Source organism: Gigantopelta aegis, chromosome 3 (assembly GCF_016097555.1).
Source record: "Gigantopelta aegis isolate Gae_Host chromosome 3, Gae_host_genome, whole genome shotgun sequence".
In the NCBI taxonomy this organism is placed as follows: domain Eukaryota; kingdom Metazoa; phylum Mollusca; class Gastropoda; order Neomphalida; family Peltospiridae; genus Gigantopelta; species Gigantopelta aegis.
The window spans coordinates 33164940-33184833 of NC_054701.1; the positions used below are offsets into that span (position 1 = coordinate 33164940).

The 19894-nt window shown below is 37.1% G+C and overlaps 1 protein-coding gene across 1 annotated transcript in view; it reads left to right on the plus strand.

The window, feature by feature from the left end:
• Positions 1–15952: 15952 nt before the first annotated feature.
• LOC121389853 (solute carrier family 13 member 5-like) overlaps positions 15953–19894 on the plus strand; it is a 32996-nt gene continuing 29054 nt past the window's right edge. The window contains exon 1 of the mRNA XM_041521504.1: positions 15953–16112. Coding sequence (XP_041377438.1) covers positions 16011–16112 — 102 coding nt within the window. The 5' untranslated portion in view covers positions 15953–16010. The remainder of the gene's footprint in view (positions 16113–19894) is intronic.

The following is a 19894-nucleotide window of genomic DNA, read 5'->3' on the forward strand; positions in this document are numbered from 1 at the left end:
TAACGTTATAAAAGGCGAAGTGTAGTTGGTCGATATTTAAATTGTTATTTATAGGTGAATGTCACCTGGACATGTGAGTCCATGCAATGCTGTTAGATCTACTGGTGAGACCAGTAGAGCTAATTTTAATCAGATTGTGGTAAATCCGCGTGAATATTTAACTGTAATTCTAATTGTCAAAAGTAGCAAACACATTCCACTAAAGTTAATTTTATTGTATGAATCTTTTAATTTAGCGCTGTTAAAATACCCTTGACAGGCGGCTCCAGAGACTTCGTCTAAGTTAATGTTTCACTGCTTTTGGTCTTAAACCATTCCGATGTAAACTTTAAGTAGACCGTTTTTCGCAGCCATTTTAACATCTTATACGAAATATGTACGTTAGTCGCTAGAAATTCACAGCTCCTACGAAGCTACTCACGACGCTCATGACAACTGTCGATCATGCCCCCCAATTTGTATATAGCCTCGATACCGTCCAATTCGGCAAGGGACGGTACTCTTCGCGCACATGCGCAATGGGAATGTGAAAGAGGTCTGTTGTCCGTACACTGCAATATTCGAAATTCCGAATACACAAAAATCGAATCGAATCGAATCGAAGCTTCGCGACGATTTCGAATCGAATCGAATATACGAAGCTTCGCAGGGGCCTAGCTAATATATTTTTTATTATGCTGTTCTAAGTCAAATTTTAATATATTTTTCAATTGTTCTTTGAAGTCATTTAATATTTGGTTTTAATAATTTCTCTTAACTAATGGTTACATAGTGATTAATTTTTGAACAACTGGCCCGATTTGCATACTTGGCAACGGTCGATTCAACCGATTGTCACATACAATGAAGGTGGCATGCTGCAACAGTGTGACGTCATCTGATCGCACACACACACACACACACACACACACACGATTAGACCATACTGCTCGGGGAGATCAAACATCAAAACAAACGGAGCCCATGATTTTGTTTATTTAAATTATTGCATTGACTTTTTAAAATCACCCCTAAAAATGTAGTTAGTATTATTTAGCACAATTAATTTATTAATTTATATCCAAAAGATAATAATTATTGCGAAGACTAATCGTCGAACAGCGTACTGGCTAGTACTTAATCCATTATGGTGACCCAGACAATCTGTTAGAACTGTCCCTGATACAAGACATGGGAAATAGACATTGTTTTAGTTTTGATTTGGGCTTGTAGGTCAAAGAAAAAGCCGACATGAAATTGAGAACGTTTTATCATCTAAGCCAAATCGCAGTTATTTTCGTGTTACAACATAATATTTATAAAGTTTATTTGTTTTATTTAATGACGCCACTAGAGCACATTGATTGTTTTATCTTATCCGCTATTGGACCTCAAACATATGGTCATTCTGACACTATTTTATTTTTTTAGAGGAAACCCGCTGGCGCCACATAGGCTACTCTTTTTTTACGATAGGCAGTAAGGGATCTTTTATTTGCGCTTCCCACAGACAGGATAGCACAAACCATGGTCTCGACTGGGATCCGAACCCAGTACCTACCAGCCTGCAGACCGATGGCCTAACCACGACGCCACCGAAGCCGGTACATAATATTTGTTTATATTACTAGTTTTTACTGTTGTGTTCTTTAAAAATTTACCTTTTATGAACATTTATCTGTACTTTATATTGTTAGAAGTTAAAGTATATTGTTTAAATTACACCACTAGAATACATTGATCATATGCTATTGGATGTCAAACACCACGTTGTCATCAGAGGAAACCCCGCTACATTTTTTTTTCTAATGCAGCAAGGGATCTTTTTTGTGCTCTTTCCCACAGACAGGAAAACACATATGACAGCCTTTGACCAGATGTGGTGCACTAGTTGGAACGATAAAAAAACACCAATCAGGTGAATAGATACACCGATGTGGTTCGATCTTGCGACCCAAGCATCGCAAGCAAGCACTCAACCGATGCCTCAAGATATTGAGTTGAAATATTGTGTACACTTTTATTGTTAAATTTATTTAGCATTTTTGTACTTACAATTTTGAATCAGTTGCAATTTTAACAATATTTGTCCTAATGCCTACAATTTTTACTGAATGTGGCAATCGGTGTGTGTGTGTGTGTGTGTGTGTGTGTGTGTGTGTGTGTGTGTGTGTGTGTGTGTGTGTGTGTGTGTGTGAAACCAAGTGAATATTTCCTTTTCTGAACAGATCAGGCCCTTTTAAGGGCCACTATGGGCAACCTTGGGAGACATCTCAACACCAACTAGGTCCCAGTAACGAGCTACTCTCGGCATACTAAGTTCAAAAATATATATAGCTCCCCATTTCTATTTAGGCGGACCGTTCAAAAATGCGTCATATTTCCTACATTCAATTTGGCTTAATCCTACGGGATATTCCAAATGCCATAGCACCAAAACCACCTCAACCTGCTACCGATTGGACGTGTTACTCTCTTACACCTGCCAGTGCAGACGGTCCCCTCTCCTGTCCTGGACGGAGGAGCCAGCTGAGGCCGGCACCTGTGCCCATGACAGCCGTGCGCTAAAACAGCTTGCTCTGAATGAGCACGTTAAACCCTATGACCTGACCTAACCTGATTATGAAAGCACTCCGTTTAAAATTTCAGTCAGGTCAAGTCATATTTAAATTGCACATTCAGAACAATTTTGGTTCTTATTGACGAACAAAATTTGAGACCACTGTCTGCATTTTTATTTTTGGTGAACCCTCTAAATTTGTGCCAACTTTTAATCTAGTGTACACTTGTTTGACTGAATTAGACTAAATGTATTGCATATTTCATTCCATCGCATTTCCCCTTCCTCTCCTACTATATAACCATTAACACAAGCACCAAGCGTTAGCCAGCAGAACAATACTGTAGAATTACGTACTTTACATGAACATGCACGCCCTTTGAACTGAATGCACATTACGCAATATGGTTTTATGGCTCTTGGCTGTGTAGCTTTGTACTTGCTTTGTATGGAGAGATGGTAAGAACACATGTACGTACACCTGGTTGCGATGCAGTACACATGAACACCTGCATACATGCGCATGTGCAGATGCAGACTATGACATAAAAACAAGTTTGTCAACTGGATTTCGAATACGGTTTTTGGGGTTTTTTTTATTTGTTTGTTTGTTGTTGTTTTTTGGTTTGTTTGTTGTTATTTTTTTTATATCTGTTGCTTTGATATTGCAAGGACTGTGCGGTCACGAACAAGCTTCATTTTGCCAATCCAATCTTGGAATAGTGGCAGTCCTCTTACTGCCGGTGCAGGAAGGATGAAGTTGTCTTGTGCCTTGCTCGGATGCATTCATTTAAATCTAGAATCGTGGTCGATCCCCGCCAGTGGGATTATGTCTCGTTCCAGCTACTAAGGCATGGGTATGTACTAACATGGGGGGGGGGGGGGGGGGGGGGGGCATATTTATAAATAATAAAATTGAAGTGGAGATATTTTGATGTTTTGGGGGTGGGGTGGGGGAGGGATATAGCCTATAACAATGACCGCGAGGTGTATTTGAAAGGGGTGGAGTGGGTGGGGGGCATGGTGTCGGTTCATTGGCCTGGGAGATGAAAATAAATGTATTTCACGGTCTGAACATGCTGCCCTGAGAAAAGTTTGAATTTCAGGTGTTAAAATGTCACATTTCCGGCCTTTTGAACAGAGTAACTGGAAAAGTGGGAGAATGAGGACTATTATGTATGATTATGTCGGTACCTTTTAGGATATTAAACATTTATTCCATTGATAGTAATATAACGTTGGATAAAAATGGGACTGACATGGAATTTTACCCCAAAATATACCAGATTCTTCTTCGTAGTCTTTTATTATTTAGTTTTTGTACTTATTGTAACGCCTGAAAAAAAGAAGAAAATAAATCAAAATATTATAAACCAGTAAAAGATTTAGCGTGGATGAAATAAATCTTAAGACGTTTTCCCAAAATAAAATTGTATGGAAATTAACAGGGGGACTATACCGGGTCCGCAACAATAACAGCACTAGCATTAGATACAACCTATATTAAAGTTCCTTTTGGAAATCACGCCAACACACATTTACATATTAACAAAGCAGCTCGCAGACGAAACGACTCGTGATCGTTGGTCAAATCGGCGGTAAACATACATGTATAATGATACTGGTACAACTAGTGGAGAATACACATGCAAAATAAACGGCTCCAGATAAAACCTGTAACCTAGGTTCCTTTTGCAAATCACGTAAACACATTTATGTAACTAAGCATATCACAGACGGCGATCGTTTGTAAAGTTGGCGGTATAAACACATACTAGTGTGCATGTATGACTACTGGTGGGGAAAAAAGGCATATTTCATTATGGGGTGTTTTCCCAAATCAAATTGAATGGATAAAATTAGCATATAAATATATTTGACATAAAATAAAAAAAAAAAAAAAATAAAAATAATAGTAATAAAAAAAACCGGAATATTTTGCCCAAATCAAATTGTATGGATTAACATTGAAAAAAAATGTATACATACACAAGAAACAAACAACAGTAGAGAGAGATATCAACAACGACAGTCCTAGAAAAAGAAAATATACATATAGCTGTAATACAAACAGCCCCTGTACCGAAGTTCTTTTTGGGAAATCACTGCTACACACATTTATTTAACAAAGCTCGTAAACGACATGTAACCCGCGATCGTTGTGATCGTTGGTCAAATCCACGGTACACGTTTACAGGTAATATTGGTACAATTAATGGAGGAAAAGGTAAATGGGTGTTAGAGAGAATACATCTGCAACAACAACAGTTCCAGATAAAACCTGTACCATGTTCCTTTTGGAAATCACGCCAACACACATGTATTTAACAAAGTTCGTAAACGACATGTAACCCGCGATCGTTGTGATCGTTGGTCAAATCGACGGTACACGTTTACAGGTAATATTGGTATAGTTAGTGGATGAAAAGGTAAATGGGTGCTAGAGAGAATATATCTGCAACAACAACAGCTACAGATAAAACCTGTACCCATGTGCCTTTTGGAAATCACGGCAACACACATTGATTTAACAAAGCAGCTCGCAGAGGAAAGGACCAACGATTGGCGATAGTTGGGATCGTTGGTAGATTCGGCGATGAACATACAATGAAACATAGTTTTGTAGGCACATTTTATTATTATTGACCAATTTAACGAATTTAATGAATGAATGAATGAATGTTTAACGACGCCCCAGCACAAAAATACACATCGGCTTTTGGGTGTCACAAATGGTAAGTACAACAAACATGTATATGAAAACATTATTTATGTATTTACGTAAAACCACCGTGTAAGGAGCTGGGGGGGGGGGAATACAATATAATACATAAATCAAGGTAAGAATATTTTTAAACTTTGTATAGAAGTGTTTTAAAAACTTTACAATAAATTCTGGATGGAGTTTAAAAGATTCTAAAACATTTCTGTCGCCAAATATAGACTGTCGGCTTGAGATGATCACACTCGACCAAAATGTGGCGCACAGTCAGTGTACACTGGCAATGTTCACACTGGGGGGGGGGGGGGGGGGGGGGGGGTCCTTCTTTAAAATACATGAATGCGTCAAATATGTATGGCCGATGCGGGCACGGCACAAGACTACTTCATCCTTCCTGCACCGCCTGTAGGATGACCGCCTCTCTCCCAGGACTGGCGTGACAGAATGAAGTTTGTTTGCAACCACACCGTCCCAATCATCTTGCCAAGTCGAAAAGATATATTGATTAATATGAAATTTAAAATCACTGTAGGGGACACCAACATGGACATGGGGCAAGTTCAAAGCAGACTTGACAAATTTAACGAAGAGACACAAAAGATAAGTAAATACTACAATATACTACTTGCCTAAAACCTGTGGCAGCACATGGAAAAGTATCATAAAACATACTAATAGACTTAGCGTGGATCAAATAGCGTATATGTAATGTCATATTTTATTGGCCAAACAAAAAAATTAATAAAATTAAAAACATTATAACACCGGCGAACAGATTCGACATCACACGCCTGTGGGAAATGAGGTGGACCGGTGTGTGTGTGTGTGTTACAGGCCGTCCCGCTTCTACTCGAGGACGAAAATGAATAACGGTAAAAATATGACTTTGTGTCCCGTCTCCACACTATGGACGCTGAAATCACCCTCCCCCAGATATTGTTCCTACGGACCTGGAAACCTGCTCCCCTCAGACAAATAAGACAGCATCCATAGCTGCCCATGACAATTGTCACGTAGACAAAAGCAAACATTATTATTTTTAAATATTTATATATTTTTTTAATTTCCCATCTAACTCGCAGTATCCTCCCCACCCACCCCACACCACCATCCTTTTAAAAACATTTTTATTTTATTGTTTTCACTTTCTGTTTTCATTATTATTTATTTTATTTTTTAAAATACAGTAAACGTAAAAACAGATTCGACTTCCCCTCTCAAATGAAATTAACTTTCCTGCTGTGCCAAATATCACATACGCAAAACCAAGCTTATTCTTTCTTTTCCCCCTTTTCCCCTTGATTTCACTTTTGTTAGTAAACCGAAGAACTCTCCCTTCTCCATACACTCCTTTTTATTGTTTGCTTATTGTAATCGTTTCCCTTTAAAGGTAGTACTAAACCAAATAACTTCCGGCTGGGTCAAAGTTCGAGGTGCACCGAACTTTTGATAGAGAAGTGAACACCACAAGTCCTGTGATTGGTTATAAATGTGAGTGTGTTGGTTGTAAAAAATAATAGTTTCATCTGGGTAAAAAAAATGTGCAATTTTATTTCATCTAGTACCATTGTGTCAAGTAGCCTTGTGCTTGAAACATGTATGGGGTACCTGTAAAAAAAAGTACTCGAATTTTGTGCGAAACTAGGGTAGTCATAGACGCTACCCGTTATCTCAGAAACGAGCAGCTTGACCCCCATTTTTTTCTGATTCACTTTAAGTGTAAGGAGTGGTAGTATTTATATCCGTGACGTTTATGTCGGTTGATAGTTGCAGGTAGGAGTTTTAGCCACATATGTTACTATTGTCGTCTATGGGATTTGATTTGGTAGTATACACCCTATACGATTTATAAGGGTTAATGGTCAGTATAAATGTATTATTAGTTATTATTTTCAGTGTAGTGCGAATGCCTTGTAAACACGTATACCGCGATTTTGAAAAAAAATAAACCCACGTGAAATAAATATATAATTTAGTTTTTTTAATTCATAACGTAGTGTAAGACAACATAGCGGCAACTGACAACAAGAAAAAGGTCAGAGGCTCAAATCAAGTAGCTCGTGCACGTTCGCAGTGACCGCCGATCAACCGTCTATCAGAAATTTTTCTATTTTTTCCCCAACTAGTCTTAGACGCCGTCTAGCTTGGTCGGGGTCGCCGTCTAGACGCAATTATGGTTGGTTCGCGTACTGTATAGTAAATATGCAGTAAGGTTATTCATATCTTTTTTCTCTTTTTTTTTAAACATTTTTTTTTTTTAATTTTACATATGAAAAGATAATCTACCCTGATCAGTTAAATAATTGATTAAGCCATCACATTCATATTGAATTGTTATGTCTACATGAGAAGGTATTTGGGTCATTCCACAGAAAAGGGGAAAAATTCAGATTTTGTTTTTCTTAAAAATGAAACAACTTGAATCTATTTGTTATTTGCAGTACTGTATTCAGTATATATTTCTGCACATGAAATGATGGTTTGGCATGCTAATAGCCATTTCAGTTTGTATGTGTGTTTTTTAAAACTGTCACAGGTAAGAAATAGTGTCCACTAAGTTATGGACAACAGCAATATCAAACATTGCACTAAACTTACACAGGGGACATTTTATATGGTACTACAATTTAGGCAAGCTGTCCCTTTCTATGAATTAACGTCACTTTGTTACAAGATAAGGTTATATTTTATGTAATCACCTAAATGTTTACTCTTATCATATATTTTCTTACAAACTATCATTTATAATTTTAAAAATATTTCCTGTATGTTGCAAGAAGAAGTTTTACTATATATCAACCAGCACATCCTTTTACTGCCCTTGTAAATATATGCTAATATCCATTAACAACCTACATTTTAATTTTAAAAAATACATTTGTTCATGAAAGTAACCTAGTGGACATGCGGTAACATAGTAGACCAGGTTTAACTTTCACTAAGTTACTTATAATAACCATCTAATGAACTAACTGACTTACAGTAAAAACTCTGATTATCTATATTTAATGATCAGAACAGACTGATACAGTAATAAGAATGAGTAACAAGGTCATATGTCTAAATACAGACAAATAATTATTTTACTGATGTGAGGTCATCATCAGATGTAAATGATTCAATCGGAATTGACAATAAATAATATTTAAAATCTTAACTGTTACACATTTAATTCAAATGAGTAAATGAATGATTAAAGACACCTCAACATAATATCATAATATTTGGAATCAAACAAAATATTCCATGGACAGTGTTTCTGCCAGAAAGAAATGTATGGGTATGGCGCTATGGAATTGAATGCAACCACAGTGTGAGGGCCTCCTCCAGAAGGAAAATGGATTAAGTACAGTACTAATAAGAATAATTAATTTTGTCAAAAGGTAATTAAAACAAAAATTTACCCAAAAATGTGGGTATGGTGCCATACCCATTTTACCCTCTGGCAGAAACCCTGATGGATCAATATAACAAATACAAAATTGAACTACAAGTCAATACACATCTTTTTTACTTTAGCTGACAAAATCATATATTATTTCTGTTTTTATTTTTCAACACTTTTGAAATTTTATATGTTAAATACATGCATGTGTACATGCTTATATCATTTACAAGATCTGGCCTCATAACTTGTGTCAGTTTGTTTATGCTTACTACCATTAGCGGTTGGTTTGGGAAGGAGACAAACAGTTTTCATAAATATACCCATAAATATCCTTATTGTTGAGGCAGAATGCACTCCACCTGTATAGCTGTCTCATTGCACAATCTTATGATGCCTTGTTTAACATTGAATTGTAAAAACAAAATACAGCCAGATACATTTAATGCAAAGATGCACGAATATCCTTCATTTGTAGTAGTTTGAGGTACAAGAATAAGGAGTGTACACATCAACAGCGACCCATGGGATTATATATACAAGAAGATACAACAACAGTCACTTCAGTGTTGATTGAGCTATTTGTGCTGCAGTTTGAGTAAGAGTAGTGTTAGCCAATATTTCATAATTAACGTGACTCTACAGAAGTTAGAATATAACAACTCTGCAGAAAGAATGTATTTGCATTTGCACAGGTCAGCTATTAAACAAAACAAACATAACTGGCATCCCCCTGGTCAGAATTCAGTGTGTGTGTGTGTGTGTGTGTGTGTGTGTGTGTGTGTGTGTATTTTTTGTTTGTTAATTTTTTATTTATTATTATTTACTTTCACTTTCATGTGCCAGGTAGAGAACACATTCATTAGGATATATATCACTAAATCAAACTGAAAAGATGCCATTAGTAATAAACACAACAGTGCATACAGCAGCTATATGTATAACCATTATTTTAATCAACATATTACCACAAAATTGAAATATTAATACAGTGCACATCATAACACCTGATCCTTAAAATGTTTTATATATCCTTAAAATGTTTTATACATCTCTGACTTCTGACTATCCTAGTTCCACATAAAAAAAGTTAATCCTAATTTTACTGGCACTCTGCAAATGTTATAAACACGGTATATAGTAATTAACTGGTACACTGGTAGTAGTTAAATAAAATCTACCTGTATTTATTAAAATAACTGAACACAAGTATGTGTCCATCATTAACTATTAGTATAAATCAATGTGATGACAACTGTTATGTGTTTTATACTGGTAGCTGATATACTGACAGTGTGGCTACTAAGATACTCCCTTGTCCGCTATGTTACTAAAGTGTCACAAATTTACAGTAAAGCTAATATTCTAGGACTGCACTTTAAATAGGTAAACTATTATTCAGTTTTAACATGTAGGAGATGTATTAATAGTAACATTTTAGCAATAACTTCATGTAATGATGGCATTTCTACCTGTTTGTCTAATAGGTTACTAACACTGGTCTACTAAGTTACTTTGTTCAAGGTAACTTAGCAGACGGTAACATAGTAGACATTTTCTTAAATGTTTCATCCTATGACCTTGCTAGTCTGACAATTTTCATCCAGGCTTTTGTTTTAAGTTTTGGTATACTTAACCTACTTTGTGGTATAATGGTCAAACTCATTCAGTATATTGGTGGATTACTACATTGGTAACCTTGCAGACATATAATAAAGATACGACTGACTCGCGTTTCCAAAATTGAAAATAAATTAGAAATGTGTCACATCTGATCAAAACATGCTTCTCATTACTGACAGAGATTGCAATGCCATCTGGCGAGTATTTAAAAACATTCCATATGTATCTCTCAGTGACTGTACTTGTCTAAAATAAAATAATAACATAGTGGACATAATAAATGGGGACACAAAGTAAATCCTAAATAATTTCTATAGTTTCAACAACTGTGTTATTTATATAATTGATTTCAACACTGGACACTATCCAAAATAAAATGGTTTTGAATGAAAAATAATACTACCTGTTTATTTGGTTCATACAACAGACTGTATGTATAGACTTACTGTTTGGGACAGTAACTTAGTGGACAAATTTGACAAAATTTGGTTTTTGACTATCAGTTTGCTATTATTGAAATGATGAATGTTTATGTTCTTGCTAAAGCATGATCCACAATATTTATTTTCATATAAAAGATAAAAGTGAAGTAATTTTTTACTGAATAAATGGATGGGGACAAAATCATCCATAATTTTTTACCTTTTCTGTGGAATGACCCATTTACGTAGCTGAAATATACATTAGCCAACATATGTGTAATGTAATATAACATATTAAAGGAAAACTACCCTCGTTGGATGATGTCCATATACCTTTGGTAGTTAAGTATGGTAAAATCCACGCTTTTCAAATTTTAAGAGTCATCTTTTCTGAAAACCACTCCTGACATGGAGAGTAAATATGCAGTAAGATTATTGACATCTTGTTACAAAAAAACAAACAAATATCAAACATTCACACATGAAAAGAAAATCTACCCTGATCAGTTAAACAATTGATTATGCCATCACATTCATATTGAATTTTCATGTTTACATGAGAAGGTGTTTACGTAGCTGAAATATACATTAACCAACATATGTGTAATGTAATATAACATATTAAAGGAAAACTACCCTCAATGGATAATATCCATGTACCCTCAGTAGATAAGTATCATAAAATCCACCCTTTTGAAATGTTACGTGTCTGTTTTTCTGAAAACTACCACTGACATCGGTAGTAAACATACAGTAAGATTATTCACATCTACTTAAAAAATAATAATATAATTTTAATGGAAATGTAAATGCACATATGTAATAAAATGGAAATCTACCCTGATCAGTTACAATGTAGATAGTTGATGAATAATTCATATTCATATTTAATTTTCAGTGTCTACATAAATTGGAGGGGCCGGACGTAGCCCACTGGTAAAGCGTGGTCGGTCTAGGATTGATCCATTTTTATTGGACCATTGTGCTATTTCTTATTACAGCCAGTGCACCACCACTGGTACATGTATATCAAAGCCGTGGTATGGTGCATATAAAAGATTACCTGCTACTAATGAAAAAATATAGTGGGTTTCCTCTCTAAGACTATGCCAGAATTACCAAATGTTTGACATCCAATGAATCAATGTGCTCTAGTGGTGTCATTAAAAAAAGAAAAAAAGTGTTTACTTATACATATGTATTTCACACACGCACACATTTATTTCAACTTATTTCCGTGCTTATATCCAATTAAGGTTCAAGCACGTTGTCTTGGGCACACACCTCAGTTATCTGGGCTGTCTGTCCAGGACAGTGGGTTAGTTGTTAGTTGGTTAGTGGTTAGGGAGAGAGAAGAGGGTGTAGTAGCCTTACACCTATGCATTGAGTCCTTAAGAACTTGCTATGGGCTAGAGCCGGTACGGGGTTGCGAACCCTGTACCTACCAGCCTGTAGTCTGATGGCTTAACCGAGGCCTGTTACACACACACACACACACACACACACACTCACACTGTCACGTATGTATGTATGTGTGTGTGTATGTATGTATGTATGTATGTATGTATGTATGTATGTATGTATGTATGTATGTATGTATGTATGTATATGAAAGGTAAATGAACCTTCAGTGGTACTTTATTCAAATCTATTTAATAAAAATCATATTTAAAAAAATAAAGAAACAGAAATCTACTCTGATCGCTTAGATAATTGATTAATGTTGTGTCTACAAAAGAAGATTTTTACTTTGAGGAAATAGACATTAGCCAAGAAGTGTGTAATTTGTTAACTACATCAGTGGATGACTTCATATGTACTTGGTAGTGAGATAATGTATTTATAATCCAACCTACTGAAATCTTAAATTTATAATTTTCCAAAAACCTACCGTAACTACTGTTGTGTTGTTGTTATTATTTTTATTTAGGACAATAATTGTTATTACAAATAATTAAATAATTATAATTAAAAGTAGTGGACAACATTTTCCTAATCGGTTTGACCTGTACTCATTTATACAGTAATTATTTTAAATTATATATCCTGTAGTTGTTGAATGACTTTTGTTGTTCTTGTTTGTTTATTTGTTTATGAAATTAATTGTAAAGACGTGCATTACAATTTTGACGTTTAGATAACCGTAACCACTGGTGTAAAATTCATCAAAATATCGGCGGGATTATCCCACAGAAGAAGAGTAGGAAAACAACAAACAACGACATTGATATACGCTACGTAACATTCAATTACACAATTTATTAACCACACTGTATATTATTAAATACGTGTTACATTAATATCTACAGTTGGAATAATTTATATATATACACCAGAACATTACTCGATGTAAAATCTCGATGTCGAGCAACCGTTTGTTCATGAATATTCAGTAGACTCTCACTGGATAATGGTACTGGTATTTACGGGTCATATAGTTTGGTTAAATTGTCACCTATGGCATTTTATTTAGTACAGTACAATCTTAAACGCGCATGTACAGCGACTTCTATTGCACGACAGGTACTGAACAAGTAGGGGCATGTAGCTCAGCGGCACTTCATTGTAATGTGAAGCATGATGGGGTGCGATCGATCCGTCCAATGTTCATTTCGTGCACTAAAAAGTTATCCACTGATGAACTTGGGAGTTGTATTTCGTCCAGGAGGAGTGTGGAAGTGTGTGTGTGTGTGTGTGTGTGTGTGTGTTGATTATTTATATACCGGGGTGTGACTGCAAGCGCCTGTGCAGGGATGTAAAAAGGGGCGGTCTAGACTGTGACAAGCATAGTTTATAAGGGGGGTGGGGGTCGAATCATGCTACACCCGGGAAATATATTGAAAAAATGGTTTGAGCAGGGAGGGGTTTTGATCCCCGAAACCCTCGCCCTGCACACGCGCCTGCACTGGGGATCCAACTTAGTGGGTAGAGCTTGAGGTGCTAATTGTGTCGAAGAATCGAACCACCTCAGTGTACCACAACTGGTATATAAAAACCTGTGGTATGTACTGCTTCGTCTTTGAGTTGCTGGTTTGTTTAGGTTGGGTTTTTTTGTTGTTGGTTTTTTTTTTTTTTTTTTTTTTTTTTTTTTTGGGGGGGGGGGGGGGGAGTACATGTTTAACATTCCAAAATCGTGTGTAAAATACATTTGCAAAGGAAGAGGTGGAAACAAAATTACAGTCCAGTAGAATATGTTTTCATTTGAAATGACAACTTATAATTTATGGTAATGTATGAGTTTAGGGGTGTAATATCATATAAATTATATATTTATATTTAAGATGATAGAAATTACTAGTATATTTTTAAGAACATTGTATTGCCTAATCGTAGGGCCGTTTTGTAATTATGATACCATCGGGCATTTTAATGCAACTGTCGTAACGATTAGTAGCAATTCTCTATAGGACCACCCACCCCCTCTAAACGTCGATATTGTGATGGTTTCAGACAGAATTTGTAATAATGTTATAGATATTCTAAGAAGGGCAACGTAATTATTATGTAACTTTAATCGTCATTAGCCACAGCATGCTGCTGCGGCTATAGATAAAAAGTTACGTGTGGGGGTTTTCAAAGAGAATAACTTATAACTGCTGATATGTTTTATAGCTAGTTAATTTATCAGCGAGTGACGCTACGTGGAAAACTAGAACAACACTATTAATCTCGTAGGCGTACAGACAATATTATGCCGATGTCAACGTTCGTCCTCAGGAACCGATTTGGAGGTGGATCAGTTATGGAGGGGGTGGGGTGGGGCAAGCATTACCGAGACTGCAAGAACCTATCTGCATATTGTTCACGGGAGAATCACAGGCCAATACTACGGTGACCGCCCGGGGCAGGGACGCGGCCTGTAGCCTAGCCATCTCCAAGATCAAGGGCCAGTACGCTCGATACTTGGTCGGGGACACCTCGGACACCAGCTCACTGCCGGGAGGCATTCTTGAGGGCAATTTTAAGAAGTTTCCTGACGGAGTTGAGTGTGTCATCCACGCCATTGAACTACGAGACGGGAAGTATGGACTTGTGGTGACGTCGCGCCGAGATGATCTCTACAGACAGGGAATACTCTTCGAAGACATGGACAACTACACCATCCACAGAGTACTGAAGATCATCGCCGGCGCCTATTACGTCGAGCTAGCTAAGACCTTGCTAGCCCACCGTTGGAGGAAACTGGTGCCACAGTTCAACGCCAAGCACTTCATCTCGTCCCCGTAGTGGCCAACCGTTCCAAGGGCTTAGTTGGACTTTTAATTATTATTATTATTTTTTTTTTTTTAAACAGTCCGACGCACTTTATTTTGGCAGCCCGTCTAAATTGCTCAAATCATCTTAAAACCCATTCGGTCGAGCAGTCTAATTTTGTACTTTGGACATGAGTTGTATGAATGAGCTCATTTTGGCTTTAGGTCTTTGACCTAACTACTAAATTCGTATTCCAAATTCCGCCCACCTTAAACTCACACGCCCCCCCCCCCCCCCCCCTTCCGGCCCGGACCATTTAGATTGGACTTTAAACTTTTAGACCTCCGTTCAAAATTATATGTCGAAATTATTATCTTTTTTTTAGTATTATTAAATAGTCCGATCCTCTCTTCTTTCTCTTATTTATTTTTGGACTGTCCATCTAAAATGCTCCAAATTATATAAATATTCGGCCGAGCAGTCAATTCTTTTTATTTTTGGCTTGTAACTTTTTATTTAATTTAAAAAAAAAATTCTATTAACTTTTTTACTAATAGCTATCTTCAAAATTCTGCCCATTTTCAACTCTATCCTCCCCTCATCCCGAGTCAGGCCACCGATCTTATCGGAGGTCGGACTCAGATCACAATACGGCAATACACAGAGGTGTTTTGATTTATAAACACGCCGGATTCGTACATGCTTGATCTTTATTTGTTAATAAAAGAAAAGCAGTAACAGCCCTTGTTGCATGTCTGGGTCACAGCCGGACATATCTCACACGCCTGCTTTGAACGTTCTTTTTTTTTTGTCACAGACTTGTCACATGAGCTATTTCTGCTTTGCCACTAATGACTATTCCGACAAACATTAAAACATCTGTTATCTTGTGTTATCTTTTAATATCCCCAATGCGTGCTATACTGTATTATGTGTCGTCTTTATGAAGGTTTGCTAATATACTCGAACGCTATAGCTAATAATATTATAACGATATGGCAGTCTTACTAGGCTATTTCAATCCCGGAAGTTAAAAGTTACACACTCTTGAGTTTTCCCCAGAAATTATCAGTTCCTATTACGGACGTCACGAAACGTGCTTTGAGTACGACGGCGACACACACCATGGCACTACGTCTACAATACGTAAAGGCGTCGTGGAAGACGCTGGTAGTTCTCGTCACACCCATAGTCCTGTTGCCTCTCTGTGTACCCGGGACGTCAAAGGTAGGCCGCTGTTTTTTAATACACAGTATTAGTAACAAAGAGAAAGTGGGTTTAAACCACTTGCACCGACCAGTGATCAATAACTGGTTCAACAAAGACCATGGTTTGTGCTATCCTGCCTGTGGGAAGCGCAAATAAAAGATCCTTTGCTGCTAATCGGAAAGAGTAGCCCATGTAGTGGCGACAGCGGGTTTCCTCTCTATATATCTGTGTGGTCTGACGATATAACCGTAAATAAAATGTGTTGAGTGCGTTGTTAAATAAAACATTTCTTTCTTTCTTTCACTAATGTGGATATTGTTTTTCATTTTACAAACAATCGCTTTCTGTTTTAACTGGACTGAGATTTTTAATTAATGTTGCTTATCTATTTACATGTATTTATTTTTTGTATTTTTGGGGGAGTGGGGGTGAGTGGGAGGTGGGGGGTTGTTCACTGGTTTTAATTTTTTTAAATTATTAATATCATTTTTTTTTTTTATGACAGCAATACATTTCTTGGAACTTAGTTCTTGTGTGGTATGATTATGCTACCACAGCTGGCCAAAGGCCGAAGTATGTGCTTTCCTGTCTGTGGGAAGTGCATATAACAGACCCTTTGCTGGGTTTCCTCTGATGACTACGAGTCAGAATTACCAAATGTTTGACATCCAATAGCCGATGATTAATAATCAGTATATTTCGTTAAACAAAACATTATTTTTTGTTTTGTTATTATGCAAAAAAAAAAAAATCTCTTTTACCTATAATATTATAGGCTATAAATACATGTATATGATAGGTAAAACAAACATATAAACACACTAATTAAATTGTCAATCTCATTGTCTTTTACAAGAATGGTTACAATTCTCAAATAACTTAATAAATGATATATCCATCTTTACTGATGCATTCAAATTATAAAAATTCTTTAGGTTGTATGTTATAAAATGATGTGTTTTTTAATGTATTGTTTTAAAATGAACAGTGCGGATTTTGTTTTAACGTAGCCTATCTGTAGTTAGTTATTTAGTTATTTAATATAAAAGTGGCTTGAAGTATGAGTTAGCTATCTAATAATAATATTCAGACAAGTTACGCCGGACCCCACTATATTCTAGACAGTAAATTCCGGGATCATGGTATCCAAGCTGCCATATTGTTGCTATAAATATGTCAACTCTACGTGAGTCATCTGTCGTCATATTTCACACACTCATAATAACCAGGCGGTTGAAAGTTTAAAACTTGTCATTTGTGTGCATATCGAACCCTACAAGTACACAACAGGGTTACGACTGATGTACCAAAGCCCGTGGTATGTGCTATCCTGTATGTGGTATGATGCATATAATAGATCCCTTGCTACTAATTGAAAAATGACGCGGAATTCCTAAGACTATATGTCAAAATTACCAAATGTTTGACATCCAATAGCCGATGATTAATAAATCAATGTGCTCTAGTGGTGTCGTCAAAACAAAACAAATTTCTATAGGTAGCCAGGGTACTCTGACTGTAGAGGGCTAGACGAGTATTTGTAAGGACTGAATATCTGTCCAAATGTCCGTCTAGCCCCCTACAGTCATAGTACTCAGGCTAGTTTATAGGTAGCAGGATCAACTGCCCCTCTATGGATTCAAGTTTTTTCCCATCCCAACCAGTTTCACACGGCTGGTACACCAAAGCTCGTGGTGTATTGCTGTAATTTTTATGGCAAAGTGCATATAAAAGATCCCTTGCTGCTTTATCGATAGGAGTAGCCTACGCGTATAGGTATACATAGGGAATCGTAAATGTACACGTACACGAACTGTACTTAACTCGCCCAATCCGTTTTCATGCGATTACTGGAATATTTTCATATTTACCATGTACCGAAAACTACATGAATGGCCGTTGGATATCGTTTATTCTACGAGATGTTAAAAAACCCCATCACCCCAAATAAACAAAAACAAAAACAGAACACAACTGACCTATATAACTGGCAAACACGTATTGAATACTACCCCCCCCCCCCCCCATCCAACACCAAAACAACCAACCAACTAGTTGTAAGCAGGCATGCCTGCAGCAGCAGTGGCGTAGCGAATGGTGTGTGTGTGTGTGGGGGGGGGGGGGGGTACGGAGGCCATGCCCCCAATTAATTTGGTTATAAAATCATACATACATACGTATATATACACATACACAGTGTGGGTTGGCCCCAACCTCAATAGCTGGTTGGTCCCCCACCCCTATAAAATCCTGGCTACGCCAGTAAGCAGCAGCCGAATTTGTAGGCGACTATATACCAAGAAATTAATTTTTGATGACTAGATGTAAAAAAAATACCCAACCCTATACTGAACAACAAAAGAAACGACAATATTTTTTAATATACATATTCCTTAAATTGTTTTAATAGAGCTGAGAGGTATACCGTACATACCGTTCAGCATCATGTCAATACTTTTGCGAGAAAATCTCAAAATACCAAAATGTCGGAGTAGTATGGAGGCCTGTACAGCGTCATGACCTATTTTCCGTGACCGTGACCTTGGTGTCTGGCCTTGGTGTGAGTCATAGTGGTGTGGTCTACTAGGGTGAACGCTCGCCCGTGTCCCTGACCGACTTAGGTTGGTATTGATGTCCTTGGACTGGCCCTGACCGATTTGTTTAGCATTGACCGACTTAGAAGGCAGTGACCAGGGCCGTACCCTCCGGGGGGGCAGGGGGGGGGGCAATTGCCCCCCCTGAGAATCTTGTCCTTTTTTTTTTTTTATATATCTCCAGTAATAGCATAGAAATGTTTAATCTTTATAGTATGTTAAAAATTATTTATAAAATTTAGTGCCCCCCCATGGATTTTGGTCAGGGTACGGCCCTGGTGACTGCATGGTATACCTGGGCAGGTGTGCGACCTTGGTGTAAGTCATAGCCTTGACGTACTTGGTGTGTGACTCATCGCCTAGCCTTGACAGGGATGGTGTAGGATCCCAAATTGGTACTAATGGGAAAGTGCAGCGGGTTTCCTCTCTAAAACTGTCAGAAGTAACTTGACAGGGATGGTGTAGGATCCCAAATTGGTACTAATGGGAAAGTGCAGCGGGTTTCCTCTCTAAAACTGTCAGAAGTATGTTTTACATCCAATAGCCGATGATTAATAAATCGAGATGCTCTTGTGGTGTCGTTAACCTACCACTTCTAAGGACTGCCCGACGCGAGGTAGTGTATTTAATTTTAGCGTGCTGAATGATGAATGGTTATCACTGATGGTATCTTGTGTTGTCAAGTCTCTAAATAAAATACTCTACGGAACTTCTAGAAGTTACGTTCTCAAAGTCTGACAGAAAGACGAAATGATTTAAATAGTTGAAAAAAGGAATTCTCGTTTTACACTATCTGATAATGCATTCACAAGATTATTATAAACTGACCTATTTCGTTGCTTCGTCCCGCGAGCGCACACACACCCACACAAGATATTATATGGTTTAAATGACAAACTTTGCTGATATAACGGTAGCTCAGTCGTTAGCGTAGCCGACTTAAGCGTCTAAGGTTCGTCGTTCGTATCTCATGTTGTCGGCTATTCTTTTTTTTCTTCTATTATTATTTTTTTAATTAGTTTATTTATTTATTTATTTATTTATTTGTTTTTATTTTATTTTATTTTATTTTATTTTATTTATTTATTTATTATGTTCAAGCAGAACCCAATACAAGCATCCTCTAATAACCGTGGGGACGGGACGTAGCTCAGTGTTCCCTTGATGTGCGGTTGGTCTGGGATCGATCCCCGTCGGTTGGCCCAT